At 35.2% G+C, this 16,041-nt stretch overlaps 1 protein-coding gene across 2 annotated transcripts in view; it reads left to right on the forward strand.

The window, feature by feature from the left end:
- Frl (formin-like protein) overlaps positions 1–16,041 on the forward strand; it is an 80,115-nt gene that overhangs the window by 45,022 nt on the left and 19,052 nt on the right. For both annotated transcript variants that reach the window (XM_089702747.1, XM_089702746.1), the window contains exons 2-6: positions 7,768–7,938; positions 12,904–12,983; positions 13,759–13,898; positions 14,509–14,729; positions 15,311–15,478. In XM_089702747.1, the coding sequence (XP_089558873.1) occupies positions 7,768–7,938; positions 12,904–12,983; positions 13,759–13,898; positions 14,509–14,729; positions 15,311–15,478 (780 nt within the window). The remainder of the gene's footprint in view (positions 1–7,767; positions 7,939–12,903; positions 12,984–13,758; positions 13,899–14,508; positions 14,730–15,310; positions 15,479–16,041) is intronic.

Genomic DNA, 16,041 nt, shown 5'->3' on the forward strand with positions numbered 1-16,041 from the left:
ATTCGCCCATCACTAGTGAAGTAGAACGAGCTAATCGAACGGTTTATAATATAGTGTGTGGATATAGAGCGGCCTTCGACTGAGTCAACACATTTGAGGGGCGAGAACTTGAAATAAACTTCAAAATAAATATTGATTTCCCGTTTCTCCGAAACACTCGATACGCTAGAAACCGTTATCGTGAATTACTAATTGAGGAACGATCGTAATAATAGTATGTTTCACAATATAAATGTACGCATGAATATGACTATTTTAATAATCTATGCCTATGACGCTCACGATATGTAGCAGGGATGCATTCATTGTAACAGGGGCCCGCCCTAATAACACTTACGCAAATATTGATTTAAACACTTTTATGTAATTTGTTGGAAAGATTGCCCGAAAAGGGAAGCAGAGTAAGGATTTTTCTAAGCTCAGGCGTGTTGTCTGATACAGCTTACCGGTAGATTACAAATCTGTTGATTCGTCTTTGTTTATAACTGAGTGTTACTTTTAAAAGAAGTCATCTATGAGGATATGTCACTAGAGTTGTGGATATGGAGCTGCTTGCTTTCTCACTGCATTATCATCTAGAGTCACCAAATAAAACATGTTCTTGCTTTCTCTCACGTGACGGCCACTATACCATTTCGTCTGGAACTCCATAACCTCATATTTGAATCGTTAAGATAAGGATACACAGATAGGCCGTCTATTCGTAGCCGGCGTAATTCTATTATCTTCCAATAAATTTCACTTAATGAAGATACACGCGGGTGGCAGTAAAAAGTTTACTGCTCAGCTATCTCGTGTAGATACCGCTTTACGATTCTGTTCCCGCCCAGTGCTCGTAGTTGTCTGAGTTCACGTATGAGTAATTCAATTGAGCGTGCTGTGTATTGCTAAAAGTTTTAATTCTGTTGAATTTCTTACTCGTGAAATACTGGATTGCCAATAATTATGAATCAATGGTAAAACTTACAAATTTTCTCTAATCAATGGGACTGATAACTCTGTGGATAACTCCATAGCTCTTAAGGAACTTGGCATTGCATATAAGAATTTTGCATGTATTCTTATAGCACCTATAGCTTTTTATTTGTCGCTTTTTTATACATAAAGATAAAAATACTATTTGGAAGTATGTCTCTTACGTATTGACACTGAACTTCTGATTACCCTCATTAATTGGTATTGCCCAAGTCTCCAACAGCCACAAAACGTAAATCGCAGACACCAGCTATTACATTATAGACACATAAGCCCTTTCATCATATTCAAGCATGTGGGAAGAGATATAACGATTTCCTTAGTGAGTCAGTGATACAGAAATAGCTCAGCTATCCCTTCCCATTGACGAAACGCCTTTAATCTCACGTCACATGACAACGGGATTAAGTGAAGCCATTTTTGTCTTATAAATAGAAGAATCTTAAGGGTTTATGGGGAACTTTGTATGGAAGGGATGGGCTTGTTGTTGAATAAACCAATGTAGTTATGGTTATTAGTGTACCAGTAAGTAGGTTATGCTTTAAGGCCTCTTTTAAGATAATGTTTGATCGAATATTATAGTATCTTCACCTTAATATCCTTATTTGTTCATTGCAATAGAAGTAGACTTTTGTGCTATCACTATGCGAGTTTAAATTCAAAATTGCGTTGCGTGCATAATAAGAAAATATTCACTAGCTTGTATTGTTATTGTACAATAGGAATGTTAATAATTTTTTTAAGGGTGACTAAATATATCTCATAACATCGAAACTTATAACACAGCTATTTCGAATTAAAGAATTAAAAATTAACATAAATTAATGGCATTGTAATACATATATTTGAAATGAATTTTAGAGTATGACTCAAGGATGAAATAATAAAGAGGTCTACTTGTATCAGGGCTTTCTTCCATGAAGTGCTTTAAGAAAAAAACAGTTCGCTCATAATTTCCATCACACCTTGCCATTCCAACATCTTCATTCAATTGTAACCCGTTTGTCGAATTGTTAAGATTGATATTGGCACGTAGGTACATCACCTTTGACCCGGGTGGTCGCTAGTGCCAGGGACCACCCGTGTGACCGCATGGAAACGACACACGGAGGTGATATATTGCAGTTTCGATGTATGCCCTTGGGGTGTAGCTTATAGATTAAGTATTGGTTGCTAGTAAAGTTATAACTGAATTGAAATTTGAGCTTTGTTTCGTTTGGGTTAGGTTTGCATTTTGCATTTTAAATGATAGTGTACGTTAGGGTATTTATTAATCGGCGGAAGATTTCAATTCGTAGCTAACCTACGTTTATTAATTTTGATTAATTAAATATTAGTACTTTATAAGCAAAAAGATACGATAAAACGCGTTGTTAAAAATAAAACAATGATTATGAATTTGCTTAAAATATTATTATGGAAAATTTAGGATTACGATTTCCCTTTTTCTTTCACACCATAAAAAGTGAATTCTTTGTACAAAACCATAGCAAATTTTTGGAAAACAAAAGTGAAGGTTATTCTATGGTTGGTTAAATGGTTAGCGATGGTAGACAACAATGGTCGGGATATCCGCTGTGACGTCAGTGGCTATTTTATTTTTGATGATACTAATTTGGTTGAATAAATATTTGGTGAAACCTCGGTGAAGCTAAATATATAAAAAAATCATTCAGTTAATCTAAGGATAAGAATCGTAGGTAGTTTAATTTAAGATCACGGAATACTGCTTAGTGGTATATTAAAGAAAAGCATTCCCCATTATAAATTGATATCTAAAACATTTTCTATAATGTACAGTCACGAGCAATAATATATACCTAGGGGGCGATGTGCAAAAATATCTGTCACTAGAACTAATTCAATAATATCTGTCTGCCCGTATACAGCAAAAATATCTGACATTAGTAGGCAGCATAATAAAGTGGCATCAAAATTATGTGACGAAAATGTTACAGCAAATAATTGTGACAACCTCTCACGGCATAAATATGTGACATCACCTAGGAGGCAATAATATCTGACACAATTTCATATTTCTGTATTTTGCATCGATTCCTCATACAAATCTATACTAATATTATAAAGAGGAAAGGTTTGTATGTATGTATGTATGGTTTTCACGCATAAACTACTGGACCGATTTTGATGAAATTTGGCACAGATAATCTTTAGACCCTGAGAAAGAACATTTTATTTCGAAATATGTACCACGGGCGAAGCCGGGGCGGACCGCTAGTCATAAATATGTGACATCAACTAGGTGGCAATAATATCTGACACAATTTCATATTTCTATATTTTGCATAGATTCCTCACAAAAAGCATAAATATGTGACATCAACTAGGAAGCAATAATATCTGACACAATTTCATATTTCTGTATTTTGCATCGATTCCTCACACAAAGCATAAATATGTGACACCGACTAGGTGGCAATAATATCTGACACAATTTCATATTTCTATATTTTGCATATTTTATATTTGCTTGTTCTAAATTTGCAATGTCTGTGAATACCAACAAGACAGTTATATTATCACAAGGAGCTCCTGCGGGGTCAACGATATCTCTGAATGGCATGCCACTGGTAGAAATCGACAGATTTTGCTATCTAGGGTCCACCGTGTCGAACAATCTCTCACTTAATTCGGAGATCGATATTCGTATCGGCAAGGCGGCGACCATGTTTGGGAAGCTTAATACAAGAGTATGGCGAAGCAAACATCTTACTATTAAAACTAAGATGATAGTTTTCCAAGCTTCCATCTTGAGCATTCTTTTGTATGGGGCTGAAACCTGGACGTCGTATGCAAAACAAGAGCGTCGATTGAACTCCTTCTACATGCGCTGCTTACGCAAGATCTTAGGCATAACGTGGCAAAATAAGATTACCCACGAGAAGGTTCTTGAAATCGCACAGCTACCTAGCCTGACTACGATACTCAAACAGAGACGCCTTCGTTGGCTAGGGCATGTGTACAGGATGGAGCCTTCTCGATTGCCAAGACGCGTTATGCTGGGTGCAGTCGCCGATGCAAAGAGAGACATCGGGAGACCCCTGTTCCGCTTCAAGGACTGTGCAAAACGTGACATGGCTTCTTTCAATATTGATTATAAAAACTGGGAGAAACTCGCTAATGATCGATCTGATTGGCGCAAACTTGTTTCCGAGGGCTGCAGATTCTGTGACGAAGCGTGGTTCAGAGTACTCGCAAGCAAAAGGATGAAACGTCACCAAGCCGAAAACGAACCTGTTCCAGCAAACTTCCCCTGTCCGACCTGCGGAAAAGTATGTCGATCTCGCATCGGATTGTTTGGACACCAAAAGCATTGCTCAGGCATAGCACCATAAACCGTCTGTAATAGACGTATAGGCCAATGATGATGATATTTTGCATAGATTCCTCACAAAAAGCATAAATATGTGACATCAACTACTTAGGAAGCAATAATATCTGACACAATTTCATATTTCTATATTTTGCGTCGATTCCTCACAAAAAGCATAAATATGTGACATCAACTAGGAAGCAATAATATCTGACACAATTTCATATTTCTGTATTTTGCATCGATTCCTCACACAAAGCATAAATATGTGACACCGACTAGGTGGCAATAATATCTGACACAATTTTATATTTCTGTATTTTGCGTTGATTCCACACTAAAAGCATAAATATGTGACATCAACTAGGAAGCAATAATATCTGACACAATTTTATTTTTAATTTATTAATATTGAATGAATACAAAATAAATAAATTTTATTTTAACTACGTTGTTTTAAAACATTATACCATAATAACCATATTAATTAATATGTGCCGTCGTTGTATATTGTTAACACCCGCGGCTTCGCCCGCGTTTTCAAAGAAAAACCCGCATAGTTTCCGTTCCTGTGCGATTTCCAGGATAAAAGCTCTCATAAGCGTTAATCCAAGTTACCTTCTATGTGTGTGCTAAATTCCATTTTATCTTTTATTTGTGTGAAAGAGTAATAAACATCCTTACATGATACTCACGAACTTTCGCATTTATAATATTAGAAGGATAAGATATCATGACAAAATTAAAGTATTCATATACTTATATGAATGCCCACTTGGGTAGATCTATTTTATTTGAAGGTTCAGTGTAACCTTCATGTATTATTGAGAAATTGTTTTGTCACATGTTTTGTTATATTTGACGTTAGCGGCGTTTGACACGATTGCTCCGTTATTCATTTTCATTTACCTATTGGTACGGGAGCTATTAACGTTTTAAAAAAAGTCATTTTAGTATAGTTGGGTTTTTGATATACTGTTTCTCTTGCTATTTCGGTTAGAGTCCGCGCTGTCTGGCTGGCGGTAGTGGTTGCGTTTATTAGTGCGCACAGGAAAATATCCGTAATTTAAAGTCATTTATTAAAGCGTAATTTTTAATCTTTTGCCTTTATATAGATCCATCAGACATAAATTTGTTATTGCAAGACGTTTTTTTCGTTGTTAAATAGGTGCCATACGCAATTTTTTATTTCAAAATCATTAAAATGTCATCGAAATAAGTGAAATTACATCAACATAATTCCGCTTAAAAGGTAAGTAATAACTTTATTACTTATATTATATAATCCTTTTTTAATACTTATATTGAATAATTAGTAAACTAATATTTTTAATAGATGGTTTCATATTTATTACACTTTTGGGTATTAATATGAATTTGATGATATTTGGTTTTTATCAAGTTTACATTAACGTCCTATTTGAGATTCGTTGGGAAAAGGAGGCACCATGGTAGATTGTTGCTAAAAAATTGTAAATAGTAAAATGAATATTATACATAGTATATCCTTCACGGGGACTCAGGTTGATGGAATTTCACTTATTTCGATGACATTTTAATGATTTTGAAATAAAAAAATGCGTCTGGCACCTATTTAACAACGAAAAAAACGTCTTGCAATAAAAAAATTATGTCTCATGGATCTATCTAAAGGCAAAAGATTAAAAATTGCGCGTTAAAAAATGACTTTAAATTAAGGATATTTTCCTGTGCAGATAAGATGCGCACTAATAAACGCAACCACTGCGACCAGCCAGACAGCCCGGACTCTAACCGAAATAGCAAGAGGAACAGTATATCAAAGAACCAACTATACTAAAATGCTCTCTTGTCAACGTTGGTAGCTCCTAAACGATATAATACTTAATTAGCCTATAATATTGCTATTATTTTATTGAGTATCGAAAATTATGGCAAGTTATCATATTATCGTAATTTTATTAAAAAAAATATTTACAAAATATAATGTGTCTTTTGTTCATATTCTTACCCCAGCAAAATACATAACACTAATTCAATAAATAACGTTTTGCCTTTTTAAAATCCTATCCTATCTTATCCTACTAGTCCTACTATAATCCTACTTCCTATCCTACTAATCTAGTATTATTAATGCGAAAGTTTGTGAGGATGTGTATGTGTGTGTCTGTGTTTGTTACTCTTTCACGCAAATACTACTGAACCGATTACAATAAAATTTAGCAGACAAATAAAGGGTAACTTGGGTTAACACTTAGGATAGGTTTTATCCCAAAATTCCCACGGGATCGGGAACTATGCGGTATTTCTGTGAAAACGCAGGCGAAGCCGCGAGCGGAAAGCTAGTGTCACATATTTATGCTTTTTGTGAGGAATCAATTATATTTTACAATACAGAAATATAAAATTGTGTCAGATATTATTGCCTCCTAGGTGATGTCACATATTTATGCTTCGAGAGGTTGTCACAATTATTTGCTGTAACATTTTCGTCACATAATTTTGATGCCACTTTATTATGCTGCCTACTAATGTCAGATATTTTTGCTGTATACGGGCAGACAGATATTATTGAACCCGTTCTTATGACAGATATTATTGCTAATCTGCAAATGGTAATATATTTATGCTTCTGACTGTACAATTTCCTTGCAAATGCTGAATACCGTTAACTGAAAGCATAAATATTAACAACATAACTATATTTCGTACTCCCATAAAGCACATCTAAATATCAAGTATCACCCCATAAAACGAGCATAATCTATAGGTACGGTCCTCGAATAATAGCACGTAAACCAAGAATCACTTTTAAAGCCAAGACTACGAACACAACATTAGCTCTTATTACCACAGCACAATAACTACTCAGACCACCAAGTGTATCTACGAGACACCACAGTAAAGCTATCCTTTACAGTTTACCACATTCACAAATACCGCGTACGGTTTTATGTTAGACCTCAGTGTCATGTTTGTGCAATTGATCCATCTTAATTATTAACAACAATCAAGTCATTTCCATCCTTACACTGTTGTACTAAAGCTTACTTTTCCTTAACACCTCGACGTGTAAGTAGACGCGTGTAGAATGAATCCTCACGCAAAGATAAGCCGATTATCTGCTTATAGGTTTCGTGATGCATATTCTTTAATCGCTCAATTATTATGTCGTTTATCGTTGAACAAATTGTTCGGATTGATTTATGATTTCGTGTTGCTTTCGATGAAAAAAGTGTTATTATGTTGTTTATTTCGATTGAGGGGAATGTGTAAACGAAAACGTTTGACTAATTTCTTCCGGGATATAATATTGTACTGAACATAACATTACAATTTAAAAATTACGCTACACACGAAATATATCTATTTAGAATTACTAACTAAACGCTGTTTTACGTTTAATTTCTTCGTTCTCGATATACGCTTATTTCCTTGAAGTTGTTGATATCTTTGACTAATCCGTATTTTGTTTACAGGCATCTATGGACCTGCCACCGGACAAAGCAAAACTGCTGCGCAATTACGACCTCGAGAAGAAGTGGGAGATCATCTGCGACCAGGACATGGTGCAGGCGAAGGATTCCCCCGCGCATTACCTGAACAAGCTGCGCACGTACCTGGACCCGAAGGCGTCTAGAAGTCACAGGGTATGTACTATGTAGCACCTTGTGAGTTGCGAAAGATTTTATTTAGTACTGTAGCTTTCTGCCCGCGGCTTCGCCAACGTGGTCAAAGGAAGTTTCCATGGGAATGGGATATTTCATTGCAGTAATAAGTAGCCTATGTCACAATTTAGCCATCCAACCATCCCCAGACAAATTAAAAAAAAAGACAAATATGGTACTAATGATAATGTAATTACTGATCCCAGAAGTAGACTGTAATTTGAACAAATACATTCATAATTTTGGAAAATTCTATTATATTAAGAAAAACAACTTGCGAAATGCACAGGTTGGAATCCTGCCATTTTATTAATTCCTTTTTTTAAAATTCCCAAGCTTAATAATAAAAACACCAGCTTTAATATATAGTTTATAGACATATAGTTTACAACACCCCTATTAGCTCTCATTCCCTTAAATCGATCGTCAATTCAAGGACCTAAATAGTTTAGAAGCATACCCAAGTGCCCGCATGTAATTATCCCCAGGCTACACTATTAGTTACTGTCTCCGCAAATTGCACATCGGCAGTGTACACCCGGCTGATGTATGGTGCATTGTGCCGTTATTGTGTATGTGTATACGGTCTTACAATTGCTCTATATATGATGTAAAGCGACTGTGCCTTTAATAAGCGAATGGATAGGATAGCGAATGGATAGGATAGCTTGTGAAAGGATATATGGATACTGACACAGTTTACAAAGTAGGAGCATTAGGTTATTTTAGTTATCTTGTTTATTTTCAGAATCATAATCGTATTACGATATTATATGATACAGACTTTAATAATCTTACTTACTATTTATAAAGTGCTCCATGATGCATTTATTATAGTATTTTTAGTATGTTAAGCTGATTTATATATTTTCGTCGACGACATCACCGCATTTTCTGCTTAGCAAAAAATTGTTTACTGACGTTTTTATAAATTTCTAGGAAAATCTAGTATTTGTTAAGTTATTTCAAAATTCCTGTCTCGTCAGTCGTTCCTGATAATTGAAATGTAATAATTTCAAAACACGTAGCTATATTCTCCATTAGGTTTCATGATGTGCCCTATCACCTAACTCCTTCAAGGCATTCTAAACTCTAAACAGCCCAATATCGAATTCGCCTCGTGACTCACACCAATCTAACTGATTGAAGACGTTGCGTCATGCATTGTTCGTGAGTAAACGACTATTATGGTGTTTGCTATAAAAAACCGGTTCGCTATGTAAAGATTTAATTGTTCTGAAGGCAATTTACTTTTTGCTGTCATCTCATTAACCTTGGCACTTAACTGTATGCAAGCTGTGCATAAATTGCGTAGTTCAAAGCCGCTCGACGGGCGGAATTTCGTAGAACCAATGTTGAACTATGTTAAACTTCATTTTTATTACTTGGATTACTTCTTTTGCTCTTATTCTAAAGATTCTCGATGCCTGAAAGGATTGCTCCTCTCAAAACTTGATCAGGCTAAATTTTGTATTTATAGGTATAGTTCTTGAATACTATTTCACAGTACTTATAAGGAAACACTAAACGTGCTACAAGCACTAACCGTTTGAAAAATAAGATTTAGTTTATTCAACAGTCTGTCTGTAAGCCAATTTAGTAGAATTTAAGTTTGAGCGAGTTCAGATACCTCCAGCACCTCCAAGATCCACTCAGTAGTAGCATTTGATACATTTACCTTCTCGTATCACCTTGACGTGCGCACAAGCACGCCGATCATCGATTAAGCGCGTCACACACGGTGAAGATACTATAATATTTTATCTTAAGATACTGTTATATTTTATATTACACTATCTTAACGCATCCGGTATCAGCGTTCGGACCATCATTTTTCTTTTTGTCATTGCGTACTAAGAACCCTGTAGAACCGCCATCCTGTTACAAATGACGCGAAATTTTGTGGGTCATTTGTAACAGGATGGCGGTTCTACAGGGTTCTTAGTACGCAATGACAAAAAGAAAAATGATGGTCCGAACGCTGATACCGGATGCGTTAAGATAGTGTAATATAAAATATAACACTATCTTAAGATAAAATATTATAGTATCTTCACCGTGTGTGACGCGCTTTAGCATTGCGAGATTTTGCACACAATCGCACACCAGCACCGTTTAAAATTGCGATCGTGTCGCGCCATCCGGCGACCGAGTAAAAGCCACGGCGCCCTTTTGTCCCCCATTACTGTATGAGTTGAGTTCCAGGCGATACAATGAATAGCAATTTCCGTATCTATGCGATCGCAAATCAATATCATGATCGTATCTGATGGACGGAGACTGAATTGTAATCGAGCCACGGGTCAATGGTAATTGCTAGTTGAAGGGAAACAAACGGTTAGGTCAACAGGTCGGTAATTTGGATCTGGGAATCGTTGATTCATATACGTCGAATTGAAGGCTGATGTAGCATAATGGTTCAGTATTACAATCTTAATGAGAAGGGAGATGGAAGAACGAAGATGGTTGAAGATATAGGATGAGAAATTAAGTAAGTTATTGTGTTTAAGGATAAGCTCCTCAGTTCACTTTAAATACTGACGATGGTCAATAAGAATGTGATCCTAATTTCAATTTCAGCGTCAAGAATTATAACACTATCCCATCGGAGTTTACTTATGCATTTTTTGCAGTTTTTTAGGCAGTAAAGTAGAAATCCGTTCTTAAATATTAGGATATGATAACAAATATTCGTAGTAATAAATATATTACGAATTCAAAAACATACCGATGCAAATGAGATATAGATAGAAGTGGCGTTTACCTTATTTCCCAGTAAACTATATTTGTACAACTCCAAGGCCTTTACAGTCAACGTTAATAAATTCTCATGAATGCGTAATTTATGCTGTAATGCCATGATTAAAAGAAATGAACGTCCTCACATCATTCATGTATGTACTACAAAGTTAACGAAGAATATAGCATACTGGTGGAATGCTCTATAAGGCGATGCGCCAAATTAGCAAGCGTAGTTATGACCATACTATTCAGTGCAAACCGGGTCGGTTTATTATACCAAGTTATTGCTGAGTCGTGAGTGACAGGATCGTATGGGCGATAACGTTGGAATGATTTCTCGTAACATAAATTTTGATGGAATCGATTTTGTAATGACGATGCGGTGGGATGCAATACGCTCGGAATTGTTAAGGTTTAGTGTGGTTATTTTATTACAGAAGGTTTAATGATAATTAAGCATGATGCTTTAGGGAGAGATTTTAATGAGACATTAGCCTCAAGCAAAGTTGTTAGTGTGCCAGTACTGATTTCTGCAATGGCCTATCCGTTGCAGAAATGAGATTCAATCCCCGATGCAAGCAAATTAAAAATGGCTTTTTTATCAGGATATACTATTTGGTTATTTACCTACCAGGCTTGGTAGACTAGTTAAATTAACTTAATAAAGTTTCTTTTTATTTATTTATTTATTTAATAAGGTGCACACCACAGCTGACAATTTTGCCTCGTTATACACAAATTTAATTACATGTTGCGGTGAAATGCCAACCAATTAATTGTATGCACACAGCATAGTTGAGGGAAAAAAAATTATTAAAAATTACATTAATTAGCACAATTCATAGATCAAGTAAAATAATTTCCAAAAATACATGTCATAAAATAAGTTGAATCTAATTAATCATAGTACCTACAGATAAATTATCAACAATTCATTCAAACAATTCAAACAATTCATAGATCAAGTAATTTTTTGTTTTTAAATACATGTCAAAAAGTAAATTGGATCTAAATTATAGTACAGATAAATATATCAATATAGCTACAATACATTAAATCACATAAAATACAGTAAAATCAATAAATACCTACATTACATTCAATCACATAAAATACAATTCATTACATTTCATCACAGTATAATAATGAATTATGTCCAATAAACATTAAAGTATCTCAGAACTATGGAAGTTAAAGATTAAAATATCATAGAACTTGTAGATTAGACTTGAGCACGGTTTTGACCTGATTTTTAAATTTACCCAGTTTTGGATCAAATACGTCAAGTTCTGTGTTTGGCTTACGCGAAGTCAAATCATTATACAAGCGACACATACGGACCATGGGATTATAGAAAGAAGTATTATTTTTTAAAACATTTATGCAGAAGAGAGAAGGGTGTCTGGGATTAGGTTTTATGTTAAAATTAAGAAGTGAGAGCAGAGTTGGACAGTCAATATGAAAGTGTATGATATGATGAAGAAATAAAAGATCCTGGTACTGTCGGCGCGTTGAAAGTTTCGTGACATTAAACATCTCCAATTTATCTTCATAGGATATTTTGTCTCCTGCGTTGAATCTGTAGTTTACCAATCGAAGTGCTTTTTTCTGTACTCTCTCGATACGGTCATTATGAATCTGGTAGTAAGGTGACCAAATGATTGACCCATATTCCAGATTCGTGCGTACCAGAGTATTATAAAGGTAAAGAAATGTAGATGGTCTGAGGAATTCCTTTGAAAATCTAGAAATAAAACCCAATATACGGAGCGCTTTTCCAATCATCTGGTCATAGTGGTCACGGAATGAAAGTTTTTGGTCAAAAAGTATACCTAAATCTTTAGCAACGCATTTATTTTCTAAAACATGGTCATTTAATTTGTATTGAAAATTGATAATATTTTTACTTTTATTGGTGAAAGATATACTAAAACATTTATCAAGGTTGAGAAACATTCTATTGTTCTTGCACCATTCCAGTAAAGTATTGAGGTCCATTTGTAGTTTATGACTGTCATTTTTAGATAGAATAGTGTTAAAAATCTTTAGGTCATCTGCATAAAGTAAGCAAGGACATTTGAGGGTTTGAGCAAGGTCGTTAATAAACATTATGAAAAATAAGGGACCTAAATGAGAACCTTGCGGTACTCCAGAATAGGCAATAAAAGGTGAGGATCTTTTAAAATTAGTCTTTTAAAATTACAGAAACGAAAAATGGTAGGCGATTCGACGTCGACACAAGTGCTACGGGATTTGGAAATATCGCTACGAACCAATCACATAGAGTAAGTGTAACATTTTAAATAAGGTCATTTAACAATTATCATGTTTAAATATTAATTATAAGAACTGATCAAATTGCCTAAATAATTTCTGGTAACCACAAATTTATGAGTAACAAAGGAAATCCTTTTACAGATTAAATATTATCTTACTCAATAAAATTCCTGTTAAATCTGTTTTATCTTATTTCAGCTTTTTAAAATATGTTACATTCATTATCTCCCGTCATTTATATCTCATCAATGTTTTCTATTTCAAAGTAGAGCGATAAACTAGTTTAAATATTACAAGAATCGAGCGTTGGATGTGTTTTTTTATTATTTATTAATTAGAGAAACTTAGATTGACACATGTAGTGGCCAATTAAGGTTAATTTATTGCCTTAAAACCCATTTTTGTATGTAAATCACGGTAATTATTTGGTCTACAAACCCATCTACGTAAAAAAGAACAGTTAAAATGTCCTCTTGGCAGATTTTTAGCAAAGATAGCCATTTTCAAGGAACTTGGCAACTGAATTGGACATAAGGTGAACATCTTGCAATATATGTGATTCAATATTCTGAAGAAGGGAAACGAAATTAAACAGCTTTTTGTGTTTCTTCTATCTTTGTTTTCGTGTTCATTATTAAGACTGTACAGTGTACAGATCTCTCAATTGTAAATACAGTACGCACAAGATAAATAAATATTAATTAATATTTTAGCATAGTCTGAATATTATTCAAACGCAGTTTGCATTAAAAGCTTGTCTTGATTAAAGATTAATTTTTACAGATGGGTTCGCGAATTCCTGAACGAGCAGAACCAGGGGCTCGACGTGCTGATCGACTACCTGAGCTTCAGGCTGAGCATGATGCGGCACGAGCAGCGGATCGCGCTGGCGAGGAGCCAGTCCAGCGATGGGATACACCAGGGTATGGAGAATTTTGTATACGATTATGTTATAGTGAAGGAAGATCTTGCAGGATATTGAATACGTATGATTAAGAAGTTGTTAGTCGTCTAGTGGGATATTGCTGCTATTATAATCACAAAATTTTTATTTTTGGCGTTAAACTTACAAAGATGAACGCTACGCTAAATGTTTTGTTACACGATGTCATGTGGGAGGGGGAGGGAGGTAATTAACACGCTTTTATTTGTGTACAAACGACTCCTTTAAACTCGATTTTGATCCATTTTAAACGGATAGATTTTATTCAAACTTTATACACTTATCAAGGACTAGCTTTCCGCCCGCGGCTTCGCCCGCATGTTCAAAGAAAAACCCGCATAGTTTCCGTTCCCGTGGGATTTCCGGGATAAAACCTATCCTATGTGTTAATCCGAGTTACCTTCTATATGTGTGCTAAATTTCATTGTAATCGGTTCAGTAGTATTTGCGTGAAAGAGTAACAAACACAGACACAAATCCCCACAAACTTTCGCTGATGTTATGAGTTTATCTTGTTTAATCGTGTTTTTTATCACTACAAATTATTTAATGTGAAGAAGTGTAATTAAAAAATTAATGTGTTCCAATAGCAAACACAACAACATCCGACATAAGCGGCGCGGAAGCGAGTTCAACACTAACGTCAACATGGCGGCGACGCGCCCGGTCAGCTGACTCCGAAGCGGACGGCGCCGCGAGTCCAGCGGTCGCGAGACGGCGCACGAGACACGCGGCGAGGCTTAACATGGGCGCCTCTACGGACGATATACACGTGTGCATTATGTGCATGCGTGCTATTATGAACAATAAGGTGAGGAACTACTTAGGGCAACTGAACATGCACCCTAAAATCTTACATGATATGTGAAAATGGCGACCGGGCGGTCGCTGGCTGCTGGCTGCCATCTGCCTCGTCAGTGGTTGCCAGTTTGTATTGTGACCCTGTTCTCTGTAACTCTCTGCTCGCCAACAGTAACGGCACACGTTCTAAAGCTGCTGCCCGTCATCTGACTCGACAATTTTTTTTTTTCGCAAGACCTATTTATTTATTTATTTATATTTATGATTTTCCAACAAAGGATACAGTCTATATTATTTTACATAGCTTACAATTGAATAAAATATAGTCTACTGCACCTTCAATAACAGGGAACATACAACATTACATTAAGTTAAATTCAATATGTCAATTTGCTGAAAAAAAGCATATAATTTTACACTAATTTTTTTATATAAGTAATAATAATTTTAAATTTTAATATAATAATATTTTGAATGTCAAAGTGCTTAAATATTACTATAAGCAGATAAGGTGTCTGCGCGAGATTCTGCCTCGGTAGTTGCAGTCATCAGATAGTATTCTGCCTCTATTAACTCTCTGCTCATCAACAGTACGGGTTCAACATGGTGATCCAACACCGCGAGGCGATCAACAGCATCGCGCTGTCGCTCGTGCACCACTCGCTGCGCACGAAGGCGCTCGTGCTCGAGCTGCTCGCGGCCATCTGTTTGGTGAAGGGCGGACACCAGATTATATTGTCGGCGTTTGATAATTTTAAGGTGAGGGTAGTTTTTTGTTTTTGTGAAAAAAAATTGTTTTGTAATAATTTTTGGGGGAAGATAAAAATTTATTATTTTTTTATGGTTTATAGCAAAAGTTAGCATTAACTCAGATTCAAATAGAGCACATTAAAGACGCGGGCGTCATTAAAGCAAACATAAATACAAAAGCATAATATGCAGAACTTGAAATGTATTTTTCGATACGATTAATTGATCCCTACAGAAATTAAATGCTCCACTAAAAAAATATCAAAAACGTTACAATCTATTTTATCGAAAAGGCTCAGTTGCCTTACTGTTTGTAGTATGTATACTGTGTCAAAGCAGCAAAGTATGTATACGTTCGAGGGTTCGGAAAACATGTTCTGCCTTTTGTTTTATAATCTGAGCGCAAAAATATTTAAAAATATAAATGATCTATAGTATAAGAAAAAATAACAGTATGTCGTTGTTGTACATGATAAAAAAATAACATCAAAAATAATAGGAATAAAAATTGGGAATTGATAAAACATAAATGTTTTGTTTTTCTAAACGAAAGCATCTACACTGTTTTGGTC

Source organism: Colias philodice, chromosome 13, assembly GCF_061535455.1.
Source record: "Colias philodice isolate Cphi_HAF_F1 chromosome 13, ilColPhil1 Martin Lab GWU primary, whole genome shotgun sequence".
Classification (NCBI taxonomy): domain Eukaryota; kingdom Metazoa; phylum Arthropoda; class Insecta; order Lepidoptera; family Pieridae; genus Colias; species Colias philodice.